Here is a 14,842-nt window from a genome sequence, read left to right on the forward strand (position 1 = left end):
AGATGGCGTCCACTTTGGTGGAAAGCCCATCTGAACTAAATCAACTTTTTAGGGACATATCCTCGAAGTTTTCTCCAGCTGAATCAGAGGATGTCGTGAAGTCTTCAAAACGAATTTATGGAGAGCAATTTAAATCGCTGGGAAATCAAGATTTGTTGTCATGTTTGGATCGTTTGTGTAAGTTCGGTTATATTTCGAGTAAAAAACTGACTCTAATCAAGGAGTTCATTGCTTTAAGATCAAACAATGAACATGACATTAACAAAAGAGTTGAAGACTTTGAGACCTCCCACCCATCGCAGCCTGAGCCGCAAAAGGAATTACACGGAAGAATTGAGGAGTTCAAAGAGATTACGGAAAAACTTAAAATGAAGCCTTTTGTTGTTAATTTGTATGGATCCGCTGGAGTGGGAAAGACAACCCTTGCCAAGAACATTTGTGATAAATGGGCTGGGAAGAAATATGTCTTTGATTTAAGAGAAGCTAAAGAAATGACTTCAGTTTATCTGAACATCATGGGTAATCTTGACATAAACTTCCCAGTCGGTCGTTCAGATATGATTACTGTCGTTGGAAGAATTCGTGGCCTTTTGAAAGAGAAAAGCGAAGGCCGTCCTGTTCTTTTACTTCTTGACAATGTCGAGCAGTTCACTAAGGGAAAGGGGAAGGAGGGAAAGAACTTAAAAACACAGTTTTTAGACTTCCTGGGGAAACTGTCAGGATTTGAAGGCAAAACAGGTTCATTAAATGTGCTTCTTACTTCAAGGACTCAGCTGAATAATTCAGAGAAGGTGTCTGATTTTAAGTTGCAACCTCTCACAAATAACTTTTCAGAGAAAATCTTGCTACCTACTGAAGCATTTCATGTTGAGGCACAGCAGAAAAAGAAGCTTCTTGACATCTGCAAAGGAGTCCCATTACTGTTGAAAGGAACAGCTGCAATTTTGAAACAAAGGAGAAAATCTCCCAGTGATCTGATTGATGAGATAGAAATCTCCTCCTCTAAAGAGGAAGCTGGAGTCTCTGTGAAATCAAAATATGAAGAGGATACAGAAGAAAGACCCTTTAATTCAGAAGAAGAAGGCATTGATGGTGAGCAAATGTCGGTAATAAGAGAAATGTTTGATACCCTACCATCTGACATTTTGAGGGTTTCTGCTGTATCAGTATCCTTGTTTCATGGGCCCTTCACTGCTTCCACTGCTGCCAAAATTCTTGATGTGAGCATGTCCGAAGCAGTGGCACAGCTTGAAGGACTAGTAACCAATGCAATTATTCATGTAGTTGACGAAGATGCCAAGCAGTTGATGTATGACATTCATCCACTTTTAAGAAAGTATGCTGAGAGCATTAAAAATGATGCCATGTTCCACAAATCCTACACTGAAGCGAAGGGCCGATTTTATGAGCACTTTATGTCAAAGATGAAACGAATTGCTGGATTAATAGAGTCTAGCTACATTAGGGCATTCAATGAGTTTAAAAGAGAGCGTCCAAACTTTGAGTTTGCTATTGACATTGCCTTGTTACCAGAGTACTTTAGTGTTCCAGGTGGATACCACGAAAGTGCATTGATTGTGTCCCTCTTTAATGCCATGTTGTCTGGAAAGAAGCAGACTAAGCTGTTCCATTCCTGGGCAGAGATGTGCGAAGATGATGGAAACATAGGTATGTTTTTCTTTTCATTATTTTATTACAAGGAAATTACAAAAATCTACAGGTGTATAACAAATTTTGTATATTAACTGTTTAAACAAAATGGTCTTTTCATTGCATGTAATTCTAATGGTATTTTAATCTTACCAAGACTACCACTACCACTGCTTCTACAACTACCATGACCACTTTCACCACCAACACTAACAGTACCACTGCCATTACCACGACTTCTACCAATACCAGTACCACTTCCACCACCACTACTGGTAGCATTCAAACTACCACTCAACTTCCACAATCTCTTTCACCACAACCACCAGTACCACAACTCCTACTACTACCACCACCGCCACTACCACTACCAGTACTATTACCAGTACTACTTCTACCACCACCCCCACCACTACCAGTACCATAACCACTGCCATTATTATGGCTACTACCACTACCACTGCCTGACTACCAATATTGCACCAGAGTACCACAGCCATCAATACTACTGCTTTTGCCACCACTATGAATTACATGTAGCACTCTATGTATCACCCCTGCTGCCACAACCAATACATTTGGCACTTCCCCCACCTCTTGCTCTGCTACTGCTACTGTCCCTGCTGCTACCACCACAGTGCAACACAGCCTTATTATTAAGACTGCCATTTTCTCTAGCACTCTGACAACTGAGGTATAGTTACAAAGAGAATCAAATAGATTCAACGTGTTTACAATTGTTTACAATTGTTGCAAATGTTAAGTGCCCCTTTTTTGCAGGTTCGTTATTTCGCTCTCAGTTACGATGTTGGGAAGCTAAGCTGGTCTCAGACGCTCAGGGTGCTCATAAAGCCTTTGAAGTATTGGAGAAGGCATCCATGTCGTTAAAACAAGTTGATGACAAAACTACCGAATCTTTCACGCTGACTCAAGGGCTCAACTTGTATTTTGAGGGAGAAATCTACTACCAAAACAGAGACTACCACAAAGCGATTGAATGTTTAGAGTCCTCCTTAGACCTCATGGAGGGTCTTTTAAAACTTGACACCAAACTTGCCAGGTGTTACAATGCTCTGGGCAATTGTTATCACAGACTTGACAGACAGGAGAAAGCCCTCGAGTTCTACAACAAGGCACTTAAAATGCGAGAAGAATTATCCGGCTCTGATCACTACGACATGCCAGTTTACAAGAATCAGATTGGCATAGTTTATGAGGACAAAGGAGAGTATGAAGAGGCAGTGAAATGCTACAAAGATGCTCTTGAACTTTTAGAAGAGCTCAATTGTTTGGGATACGAAGATGAAGCACTTTTTCGCAGAAATCTCGCCAATGCTTACGTTCGCCAGAAAAAGTACGAAGAAGCTGATGAGGAGGCTAAGAAGGCGTTGAAAATCAGACGTAAAATTCTTGGAAATCACCCGGATACCGTGCGGAGCATTTTTCAAATGGGAGTTATTCAAGCAAACTTACAGGCTTATGACAAAGCCTTGGACTTTTTCTTCGAAGCTTGGGAAATGGAGAAATTATTGGGTGCTGGGAACCACAGTGAAGTTTGGAGGCTTATTATTAAAGGCGTCTTTGATATGCATAAATTCTTAAAGAAGAAAGGCGCCGAAAAGGAAAAAGAAGAGTTTAGGCAAGACGCTTTGGCGTTTTGTGAGGGTTTCTGGAAAGAAGAGAAAGACAAAGACAAAGACAAAGACAAAGACAAAGCTTCTCCACAATTTAACTTTACTCCTTACAATAGGGAGATTATTGACGCCATACTATTTCTACTGAAGAAAAGAACCAGTAAGTTTGGAATGACAGATAAGAAAGAAAAAGCTCTCATAGACAAATACGAAAAAGAAGCTCTTTGGTTCTATGATGGAATGCAAGGAATTACTGAGCAAAGCTTTAACAATGAATTTGACGGGGCAACAGACAACAAAGTGCTTAATGAACTGCTGAGAGAGAGAACTGCCTTCTTGGACAAGTTAATTGAATTCTCTAGTCGGCACGATGAGCATGAAAAACTTCGTAAGCGCAAACAGGAGAAGATGGCGCTGTTTAAGAAAGTCCTTCTCAGGTCTGACTTTGTTGGCGAGAAGACACAGGAGAAATCAACGCTGAGGAAAGCCGTAGAAGATTTGTATGAAGACTTCCGAGAGAAAGGAAGTATTAAAGGTTTTCGAGAAAACCTCTTGACAACCTGGCAAAGGCAGTGGGAAGAAGGAAAAGGCAAAGAGGAGTCAAGAGAAAAGTTGTTGGCCAGATGGAGAATAATCAACGGCATACTTAAGCTCTGCCAAGAACTTGAAATGAAAGATCTTCGTAAGAGATACGGAAAAGAAGCTTTGAGATTTGGTGATAGATTGTTAGAAAGTCGGCGCAGTGAAATGAAGAATGCTGAGATAAACAGGTTACTGAATGAACTGAAAGAGGTGGCCTTGTCGATTGGAGATCGTAAAAGAAAGAATGCATACCGCGATGCCTTACAGGTAAATATGTTTAGTTATGCAACAAGTTTTAGTGTTTCCTAGATGAACTTGCACCTTTTGCCGATCCAGTGTTTTGATTTGTGGATGTACAAGGTTTTACCCCTTTTTTGTTTAGAATAAATCGTATATGTTTTGTACTTGGCCGAAGGTCTTGGAGGCCGTCTAGATGAACATCGCCACTTGACTTTTTCTTTGATAGAGAGGTACCTCCAGACCTATTGTAACACCATCATTGTTCTGGTAGGATTTTGAAAGGCAAAATTGGAAAGTTTCTGAAAAAATTGCATTGTGACACTTCTGACGAAAAGGAGGTCAGAAACATTCAGCTTAGAAAGTGGTGAAAGCGACAACAAAAGTCAAGCGCCCGTTTGCTATTTGAAATGAGTCTGTCATGTTGTTATAAGGCCGTATGCTTCATAACTCGACATTTATCTGTTTTGCTTGACGTACTTTTGCTAGGCTTTGAAGAAGGAAAAGGAAGCAGGTCCCGGGCTAATTCAAAAAGGTAGCGTATGTCATATTTTTCCTTTAAAAAAAATACAAGAGACATGGGCAAAAATGGTCTGTATCAGAGAAGTTGTCTTGCTTGCTTAACCTGTAAATGTTGTTCTTTTTTGACGTTCGTTATGTAGTTGTCGTCGTGTTACTGTTTAATTAAGCTCAGCTGATCTTTTCGGTTTGATATTCGTAGACGATTTTTGTTTAAATGAAACCAGGTATTTAATGGTACTCCCATAATTTTATTAATTATAATTATTTGCCATAGTTAATGCCTTTCTTTATCCTAGTCATTCAAGCGTTGACCCCGCAAGTCCTTAGAGCAGAAAAAAAACTTTCACCCGAACAAACCCCTACGAGTGGTAGTGAAGAGGAAGAGGAATTTGCAGCTGATGAAGACGATGAAGCGATATCTTCAGGAGCCAATCGGGTAGAAGAATCTGAGGCAGTGGCCACAGAAGTGCCAGGGGAAGTTTTGGAGGTAGTGTCTGAAGAAGAGGTTGAAGTTGGGTCTGAGGACGACACTGAAGTAGAAGGTGGTTATGTGGCTGTATTCGAGTAAGTATCATTTTTGTACTCAACAATTTATTCTTCGAGTCGACAATAATTATTTAAACGTATTTTTCCCTTCATATCAAGGTGAGAGAATTGAACATGATTACTAACCGCACGGTCACACTGCCTCCCTTAAAAATGGCCTCCATTGTCGTTATGAGAAAAAAAGGTAAAGAAAGAAAGAAAGAAAAGAAGACGCACACTCACCAGCCGCTAGCAGGTGCAGTTGAACCTTCCACAACGACCACCTTGGGGACAGAAGAACGTGGCAGTTGTGGAGAGGTGGCCGTTATGGGGCGAAAAATTTATTTTAGACAGTATTGTGCTAAGTTCATGCTTACTTTATCCCATAATGGTAATCCAATCATATATAATATACAGAGGTAAAATACACAAAAAACTTCAATAATGTTTTGAATCAAAATTTTAACGCGACAATCAATCGACAAGGTTCCCAACATTTGCTAAAAGTATCGTAGACCATTAATATTTATGCTTACTGCAGCAGTAAAAATGGAACACAATCAAAATACAATCGCCGCGATTAATCATGCAACGCGCCATAGGGATCAAATTTCATAATCATTCTGGACTTTTTTATCAATCGCTGAAAAAACTGGCCTTTGTCGAGAGATTATCTTGGCAGTTGGGGACAGGCTTTAGTGGCCATTGCCGTTATAGAAAAGTTTAAACAAGGTATGTACTGTAGGCACTGTCCACCGGAACAAAAAAGTGACCGTTAGTGGATGTTAGACTGTGTCATGAAGTCTCTAAACGTCGCAATCTGGCCTATAACGTACATGGGCTCCGGTCACTATTTATTGTCCTGTCCATTCAGTGTTTTTTCCAATAGACGATGTATTGAAACCAACCAACTGCTGAAACTCTAATTGATTGCAGAGGAACGGTAACAAGTGAAGGTACCAATTGGACCGTTAAACAAGGGGGTGTTCTCGTGATGTTCCCTCGTGATGCTGTGTCTGAGCCTACGCCATTAGTGGCCCACAGGTGGAAGTACAGTGCCTGTTCACCCCATTTGCAGGAGCATGAGGCCATTACTAGCAATGTTATTGAACTATCTTCTATCAGTGGCCAAGGTCAGAAATTCAGCACCAAGGTAAAGTTGTCGCTATCTCACAGTGCGCCGGACCTACCTGGCTATGAGCTTGTGATAAAAAGGCTGATTGACAAGGAGAATAATGAATGGGAAGATCTGGATGGAACCAGGAACGTGCGGTGTCGACAAGGTGTAGAAAATTATTCCATATACAGTTGACTAGCTGAAACTCGAACCGTCGGTAACTCGAAGCTCGTGCTAACTCGAACCCAACAGTGAAGAATTCCCTGGATTGACTCCATACTTCTTGCTGTAATTTTATCTGAATAACTCGAACTCTTGCTACTTTTAACCTCTCGGTAACTTGAAGTCATTTTCCTCCTTCGCATTCAGGCTAGGATACATCTAACTCTATCGTAAATACTTAGTTTGTTTTTTGGTCATTTTAAAAAAGAACAACAGACACACTGCGCTAATAAACATAAGCGGAAAAGAAAAAAAAACATTGCGAGAAAGAAAGACGCACTAATTTCCCATTTTTCCTTCATTTTTCCTATCTCTCGAAAACTCGAACCTTGCATGATTTTCCTTAAAGGAAACTGTAGCAGATTGTTATGTCGATTATTGATTTATCTTTCACAGACCTTATTTTAGTGAGATGGATGAAGTCTACGTATCTACAATGCTGTGTCGTATAAGTTGGGTCTTTTCCCTTTGAGAGATAGGGATTTAGTATTGTCGATTTCCTGTTTGAACCTGAAGGTCTACTTAGTTTCCTGAGCAGGGAGAGAGAGAGAGGCGGGGGGGGGGGGGGGGGGGGGCGGAGGAGATGGGGAGACACCAAAGTTGTATTTTAATTAGTATCTGATTCTTATTACAGAGATCGAGGATGTTTATCCTTCTCACATAGAAATACCAAGCGTATATTTTCCGCTTGCCCAGGCTGACATAACTGAGTGCTCAACGTACGCCGTAGTTTGTCGTCTGAAGGCTTCTCCAACTTACATCATCACATCCAAAGGCGGCTCATTCAGCCATCCTGACCATCCGGGTGTGATAGTTACAATCCCTGAGAATGCTGTTGCTCCTAACGCGAAATGTCCTTTGGATTTAAAGGTTCGTTTCATCTTGTACTTCCGTTTTATTGTAATTAAGTTGCAAAGCTGTGCTGAAGTAGGAAGTAGCGACAAATTTTAGAAGTTAACTGACTTCTTGAGGAGGAAAACCTAGTGTCTAGTCTCGATGAGCTAACTGACAAGCCGATTAATGCTCATTTGGTGAGATCTTTGCCGCTTTAGTTGTTCGGTCGTCTTACTCCCACGTCAATTTTGGCTTTGAAAAAAGGTTATTCAAATTTACAGCTAGCTATTATTGTTTCTAAAGTTACAGGTACAAGAAGTTTCCAATAAAGAATTTGTAAGGGAAGATGTATTTCTTGGTCCTGTACTGCGAGTCAACTGCTTTGAAGCTGTTCAGTTCTTGAAACCTGTCACCATTCAATTACCAATTAGTCTTCGAGAGCAGCAAGTCTTTAATCAAGATCCCACAACGTGTCGCGTCAGAGTATTGTTCCGGAATTCTGATGATGAACAGAAAGAATGGATTGATATCACTGATGATCTTGTAAAACCTGCAAGTTTTGATGGAGATTTTGTAAACATCTACGTGGAGCGATTCTCTTGGTAAGACTAAGGAAGAAGGTAGATAAATGGTTTGTTGGACTACTTTAAAGAACTCACTGTCAGCATTTTCATCTATCATCCCTGTCATTGAATTTACGAATTATTACTTTGCCAGAAGAGAAAATTTAAAAGCCATAAAATAAATTGTTTAGGTTCCTTTGATAAACTCCATGGTTTTAATTCGCTTTAAAGTATGTAAGTGACCTGAGAGAATGTTTTAACCGCCATGCTTTTTTTTCTGGGGTGGCTACTAAACTTTTTTACTCGAGAAAATAGTTTTAAGTCTTTCCGTTATGCACAGGAACTTTTTGACACGTGGCTCAGTTTTTCAGCAGTGACTGGACCTATATTATATCAGGTTACAATGTGCTTGATCACTCTCGGTTGAATTATAACGGAGCTTATGCAACGACGACGGTGGCGGCTGCGAAAACGTCGCGTTAAAATTCGTTATATTCTAAAAGACGGCTGTATGGAAGTTCAGGTAAAGGAAAATGAAGTCGTTGTGTTGTGTTCACTGACGTCCTCCACAAAACGTAAAATTAGGCAGTTGTACAGTAACGGCAAAGAATTGTGCAAAAAAACCGTTATGCACGCGCAAAGCTTTTGTTTTGCTAATTCAAACCTCTTCAGTGCTTGTTTTTGACTTTCTCGTTACTGTCGCCGTCTTCGTTGCTTAACTAAGCTCCCTATTATAGCGGTTGGCGACTGGGGCGCGGTATTCTCTTCTGTCATGTCAAGAATCCTTATCAACACAGTGCCACTAACCTTTTTTATTATTATTTTAGGTATTTCCCTTTTCTGGTTCTGAGAAAAGCATACTCCAGCATTACTGAACTGACACTTCGAATTTTTTATCAGCCCAAACAAGCAGACTTCGTCGCTTACTTTCGTCAGGATTTTCCAGACATTTTGAGCCTTATTTGCTGCCCTTCTCACCTGACAGGAAAAGTGATAGACGATCTCGAAGAAAAAGAAATAACGCCTATTTACGGAAGTTCGGACATAGACATGATTCCTGGGCATGACAGAGCATTCGTACATGTATCAGAGGGAATAAGCCCATTTAATGAGAAAGACATGAAGGATCTTTATCTCATGTAAGTCTATATAAAAACCACATTTCGTGCAACACATAAAACACTGATTTGTTTGAACAAATACTAAGAAATAAGACAGGACACCTGCACCGTCAAATTAAACATCTCGTAACTTTCACAAAGCCGTCATTCCGCGGACTATGTTAAGGGAAGCACTTAAAAGTCGCTCATTTATACATTACTTAATCAAAAACCGTTCTCTGCATATCTTGTTGAATGCCAAAAAAGCCTAAAATTGTCGTCTTAAATTCATCCAATCCGGTGAACTGTAGCCCTGGGAACATCGACTTGCTGTCAACGGAAGGTTAACCTTTTGAAAGGAAAGGTTTATTGCAGCACACAGTTGATAATGAAGTGTCAGCATTAGCGAGGTTAACCTTCTGTGAGAGTCTGTTGATTAGGCAAGAAACAAGTGTCCGTTGTCCGCATTAAATGGGTTGAATGTAGAGAAAATGTAAAGGCTTTCTTTCCCCAGGGACAAAGCAAACTAGCACTGCCCGTAATAATGAGGTGTCTGTATTAAGCAGTTGTCCGTAAAATGGGGTTCGAAGAAAACATGAAGATGTATTTATTGAGGCTTTCTTTTTTTCGGGGAGGGGTAAGGGTTACTCCCTTGTATGGCCTATTCAGGGATGTGCCGCTAAACAGGGTATGGTTATTGACCTCCTTGTCCCACAGGGTATATTTTTTCGTTTTGCCTGCAAGATTGATTTGATTTGCTAGATGAATTTTCGTTCTGGCGCTGATTTTGTCCTTTGTTAGGGTAACAAAATTGAGGGTGTTGTCCTACTGCAGGGTATGTATTTTAGGATTTTTTTTCCTAACCAGGGTCAGGGTTTCAAACTCTCAGTGACTCACCTATACCCAAATATTGGTCTAGTACCCCCCCCCCCCCCCCCACCACCCCCCGTCGTTTTTGTTAAATTCTCTCAGGTTAAGAATCTTTGGCTCTGTGGTATCACTTCATGGGTATATTCTTTTCCATTTTATGCAGGTTAAGAGACGAACAACCGTTTAAGAAAGACTTGCGAGTTCGTCTGTTTAAAAACAAAGACCCAGCACAAGTAGAATTTTGTAGGACCTTAGAACAAACAGGGAGAACTCCGTTGTGTAAATTGCACTTAAAAATTCCCACTCAAAGCACTGATCATACGGTAAGTTTTTGTCCCAGTCATTTGGGGCTTAGGAATTTAAACAGATTCGGGCTCCTGTACATTATAAAAATAATTTGATCTTATAGAATTTTATTTCAAACAGCAGCCGCGAAAAATAAGAACTTCGTTAAAATTTTTCCTGCAAAAAGGCTGTGAGTATTGTGCTGGGCCTCAATATTACCCAAAATTTCATGATTGGTTGTTTCGAAACTATCAGTGTATACCGTAAACGATACGAAAATTGCCACTGTACATGTGAAGTATAAAACCCATCACCACGTTGCCTACAATATAAAGACACCCGTCCATTGCCTTGATGTTGTGGGCGTCGCACACAAAAAACTACTCTTGTTTGCGCCATAATTATATTTCAAAACTAAGCGAAATGTATATGCGTGCTATAACAACTAATGCTCCCTTGAATTGACCATGTATTACAAAATCAACGGTGGGAAAAAATTTTAATTCGGAGCAGAGTTGGGAAAGTGGAAACGAATATTTTTGCAAATGATATTCCTTGCGGGAAAGGAATTAGCTTATCTGGGTGGCAGTTCTCTCTTTCTTCCAATTTTCCTTGTTTGCCTTTTAAAGTCTCATATTCCTGGTCCTCCTTCCTAATACTATAATGCATAAAGATAAACGCAACGAATTTTGCCAGTTCTCTTACTTGATTTATTAGCTTGTTGTCTTGCAGCGGCTGTGTGCCACGCCACTTTTATGGGGATAAGGTTCCAATGGGCACTGCAAAACAATTAACTAAAATTATATTTTGTCCAGACAAATTTAGCTCATGTGATGTTGATCGTTCCTACTCTTTTTGTGTATGTTTAAATGCAGTACTTCCTTTCTCTTCCTGTAGGACAACACAATTGACAGAACGCCAATTTCCTTTGATAGAAGACCTCTAAGAGTTACTCTTTTGGGAGACGAGTGGGGATCCTCAAAGGGCGGTTTATCTACGCTGAACAGAGAACTAGCAAAGCACCTGGCACGTCAGCCTGATGTAGAGGTAACCGTTCTACTGCTACTTTACGATGAAAAAGAGAAGCGGGAAGCTCATGAATTTAATGTGCGTCTTGCCACACCAGAAGTGATGGCCACGTCTGATCGCATCATGAAATTGTGTTTTCCTTCTGATGATCTCAACATTGACGTCGTTATAGGCCATGGTCAGAAGCTCGGAGTACCAGCTCAGGTCATAGCAGAACAGCGCAAATGCAAACGAGTTCATATAGTACACACCGCCAGTGAAGAGCTTGCAATGCTTAAGGAAGGCAAAACAGCGCTACCAAAAGGCGAGGAAAAACACCAAGCTGAACTAGAACTGTGTAAGGAGGCTGAAATCGTCGCGGCCATAGGACCGAAGCTAGCGGACGCCATCTCCGCCCCCCTGCGGTCGTACCGTAAGGATCAACAGGTGATAGATATCACACCTGGAATCTTTCCGGAGTTCGCAAAGTTGGAGCAAGCCAGTGAGGAGAGAGAAAGGTTCCGAATCTTAGTGTTTGGTCGGGGTGACTCGGAAGATTTTAAACTAAAGGGATACGATATAGCCGCCCAAGCTGTAGCAGGCTTGAACGATAAAATCTACCTTCTAATATTTGTCGGAGCGCCAAAAGGTAAAGAAGAAGAAGTTAAAAATAGGTTACTGAAGTGTGGCATTCCTTCTTCTCAGCTAATTGTGCGGGGCTTTGTTGAGAGTCGCGACACACTAAAGCGTTTCTTCTGCGAGGCGGATCTCGCTGTTATGCCGTCTCGAACGGAAGGCTTTGGCCTCACCGCTCTTGAAGCACTTTCCGCTGGACTTCCGATTTTGGTGAGCGATAATTCGGGACTCGGAAAAGCTATTAACACTATTACTTTTGGATGGACATTTTTGGTTGATTCTGACAATGCCGAAGAATTGGGCAAAGCTATTAGTCGTGTGAGACATACACCAAGGGAAACCCGGCTAAAGGAAGCTTGCTCTCTCCGAGAGGCCTACGACAAAAAGTACAAGTGGGAGACACAATGTGAGAATCTTGTTAAAAAAATGCGTGCTTCTCTTTTAGTCCACTCTGGGTCTAAACACTTCAGTGGTGTGCTTCGTCGTTATTTATCCGTTTAAAAAAAATGAAACAATGTTGAAGACAACAATCCTAACACTGCCTGAAGTTGGTCAATAAGGCTGGAAAAATCCCCGAATGCATTCCACTACTTTTTAAACTACCAACCTCTTTAACAACACGCTAGCTGAACAAGAATGCTGTATAATGACAGACTAGAAACAATAGACAACTCCCAAAACACAAACTCAGCCAAAACGCTAAAAATCTTTAATGTTTTCTCAAGTTTGGGCTTATAGAAGATAATGTCACAGTTTTTCAATGGCCATGAAATTCAGAGTCCGGGTAGTTAGTTAATCAATTGTGGTCCTGAAAAAATTTGAAGGAAAAAAACTACGAATTTTTAAGAAAATGCTTTTTTCGTGAGAAGGACTCTTAAACGATGACAAACGTCAACAAATAGAGAAAACTATAATTTCTATATGTTTGCTTTGCTCGAAATCGCGCGCATTTACAAGGCCTTAAAGAGTTTTGCTGACTTGCAAGGACCCATCTGTTAACGATGCGAAAAAATTAAGGGATGAATCTCATAGTTTATAAGATATAATCGTGCAAAGTTTGCTTATCATTTTCGCATAAATTATGAGCTAAATTTGGAAACCGCTGAATTTCTCGAATTGGGTCTTTGCGATTTTGGTGAAACTGTGTTCAGCGCAAGGCACTAATGCGCACTATGTGTAGCCGAGAGATTTTCACGAAAAAATGCCGGCAACAGCAGATTTTCGACTTAGACCTCAAAGGGGCGTGGCATTATAACCACGTGACATTTACTCCGATCGCCAAAAATTTTATGTTATATTGTAGATTGATCTATATGTTATCCATTCTATGTGTTAAACTTACGATAAAAGTAAAGGTGGGGATACCAGAGAGGTTCAAAGTAGGATGGTACCCCCCCAAAAAAGCTGGGTCGAGTCACCTTAAGGTCGAAAATGTTTGCCTAAATGGAACCTGATACACTCACTTCCTTACCCTTATCACTTAACTTTCGGAGTCAGTCGGCGTTCGTCGTAGTATTTTTCCGGATTCCAGATTCCTGAGGTGCTTACCATTTGACAGAAAAATCCGGTTGGGGTGTACCCTGGCTCCAGAGGTCCGTTCTCAAAATACCCAGGGTCACGGCTTCACCTCGAACTATCAGGAATTAGTAAAATCCAACTGGTGGTCTGTTATCAACGGTGCGTTCTGATTGGTTGAGCTACTACTATGCTACATGTTATAGCCCCCTAGTAGCGAAAAGCGCGGGCTTTTTGGCGGCAAAAAAGGATTAAAGGCTAGCTTTTAACTAGCTAAAAGTTATTATTCTCGACATTTTTGACCAACTAGTTGGATTTTACTAAAACAATTATCCCTCTCGCCCTCATGGCCTCTGAGTCAATAGCCCATTCGGCCTTCGGCCTCATGGACTATTGACTCGGAGCCCATTCGGGCTCGAAGAATAATTGTTAATTAGATCAGAAAAAAATAACCTTTGGAACCCAGGGAAGTTGGGGTGACGAAAGCATAATGGTAAACCATTCACTGGTTCACTGCAGAATTGCCACATCCGTTACGGTTTGAATCCAGAAAAGGGGCCGGGCGAATTTGTGTAGCGTGAGTCTGGAACCGAGAAGGAGCCGAAAAATTGGTAAATGGTAAGCAACATTTTCGTTTGGTTCGTACTAACCGGAATGAACAGACTAACTCAAAACGTATTCCTCAATTTTCGGTTGGAATTTCCGAAAAGTGACCTTACCACTTACCTTCCGTCCTGAATTTCCGAAATTTTCTATCAAATGGTAAGCACCCCTGGGTTGTTAACCATTTATAAAAAAATTCCGGCAATTTTGGTTCGGGAATTTTTGTTCGGTAAGAACGGTTGCGCGCCGTTTACCGTTTGCCTAAAACTTCCGGATTGTCGCGCCGCGCTAGACTGGATTCTAGTTGCTACATGAAACTAGTACGAAAATAGTACGAAACTCAAGAAACTTGTAAACGGAAAACGAATTTCCATTCGGAACCCTAACCCTAACCCTAAAACGTCGGGACGTCCCAACCCGGAAAACGGGACTACCTTTTCAGAATTTCCGTTTGTTCCGGGAATTTTCCAGTGGGACGAACCGGAACCAAAGAACGTTTACCATTTACATCCCAACAGGAATTTCCGGGAATTTGTGGTTAATGGAGAACAACCCTGGTTTTAGACTAGCCTGTTCCAGGCTCAGAGATGGTGGTGGAAAGTCGTTCAGTAATAAGAAATGAGAAAAACGCGCGAGGGCTGGGGAGAGACAGCGCCACCGCCCCCTTTCCCAAGTCGTGCGCGTCTTATTTTCGCTTTGCTCGTTTTAATACGTTCCCACTGTACTATCTGAGAGCCTGGCACAGGCTAGTTTTAGACAAACACGAAAGAAATATCCATAACTAGAACATGTGATATTTGTGGAACAGAAAGGAGAAGTCGTTACGTCACACGATGCCATGGTAGCGAAATTTCTGGATGACAACAAACCGAAAACGTGACGTAACTTAAAATTCATCGATCTTTTTCAATTTCATTTAATTTGTCAAATGTTGGCGAA

General features: G+C 41.0%; 1 protein-coding gene across 1 annotated transcript; it reads left to right on the top strand.

Moving 5' to 3' along the window:
- On the top strand, window positions 1-12,776 carry LOC140946720 (uncharacterized). Its single transcript, XM_073395824.1, has 10 exons — window positions 1-1,668; window positions 2,431-4,133; window positions 4,593-4,638; window positions 4,922-5,189; window positions 6,087-6,433; window positions 7,124-7,359; window positions 7,633-7,925; window positions 8,714-9,025; window positions 10,020-10,179; window positions 11,039-12,776. The coding sequence occupies exons 1-10, from the start codon at window positions 3-5 to the stop codon at window positions 12,284-12,286; spliced, it is 6,279 nt and encodes a 2,092-aa protein (XP_073251925.1). The 5' UTR covers window positions 1-2; the 3' UTR covers window positions 12,287-12,776.
- The last annotated feature ends 2,066 nt before the right edge of the window (window positions 12,777-14,842 follow it).

Source organism: Porites lutea, chromosome 8 (assembly GCF_958299795.1).
Source record: "Porites lutea chromosome 8, jaPorLute2.1, whole genome shotgun sequence".
NCBI classification, from domain to species: Eukaryota; Metazoa; Cnidaria; class Anthozoa; order Scleractinia; family Poritidae; genus Porites; species Porites lutea.

Excerpts from the sequence above, each read along its gene's own strand:
- LOC140946720 (XM_073395824.1), top strand. The coding sequence starts at position 3 with ATGGCGTCCACTTTGGTGGAAAGCCCATCTGAACTAAATCAACTTTTT. Across the intron at positions 4,639-4,921 it reads TCCCGGGCTAATTCAAAAAG|TCATTCAAGCGTTGACCCCG; the intron begins GTAGCGTATGTC and ends TCTTTATCCTAG. Across the intron at positions 10,180-11,038 it reads CTCAAAGCACTGATCATACG|GACAACACAATTGACAGAAC; the intron begins GTAAGTTTTTGT and ends CTCTTCCTGTAG.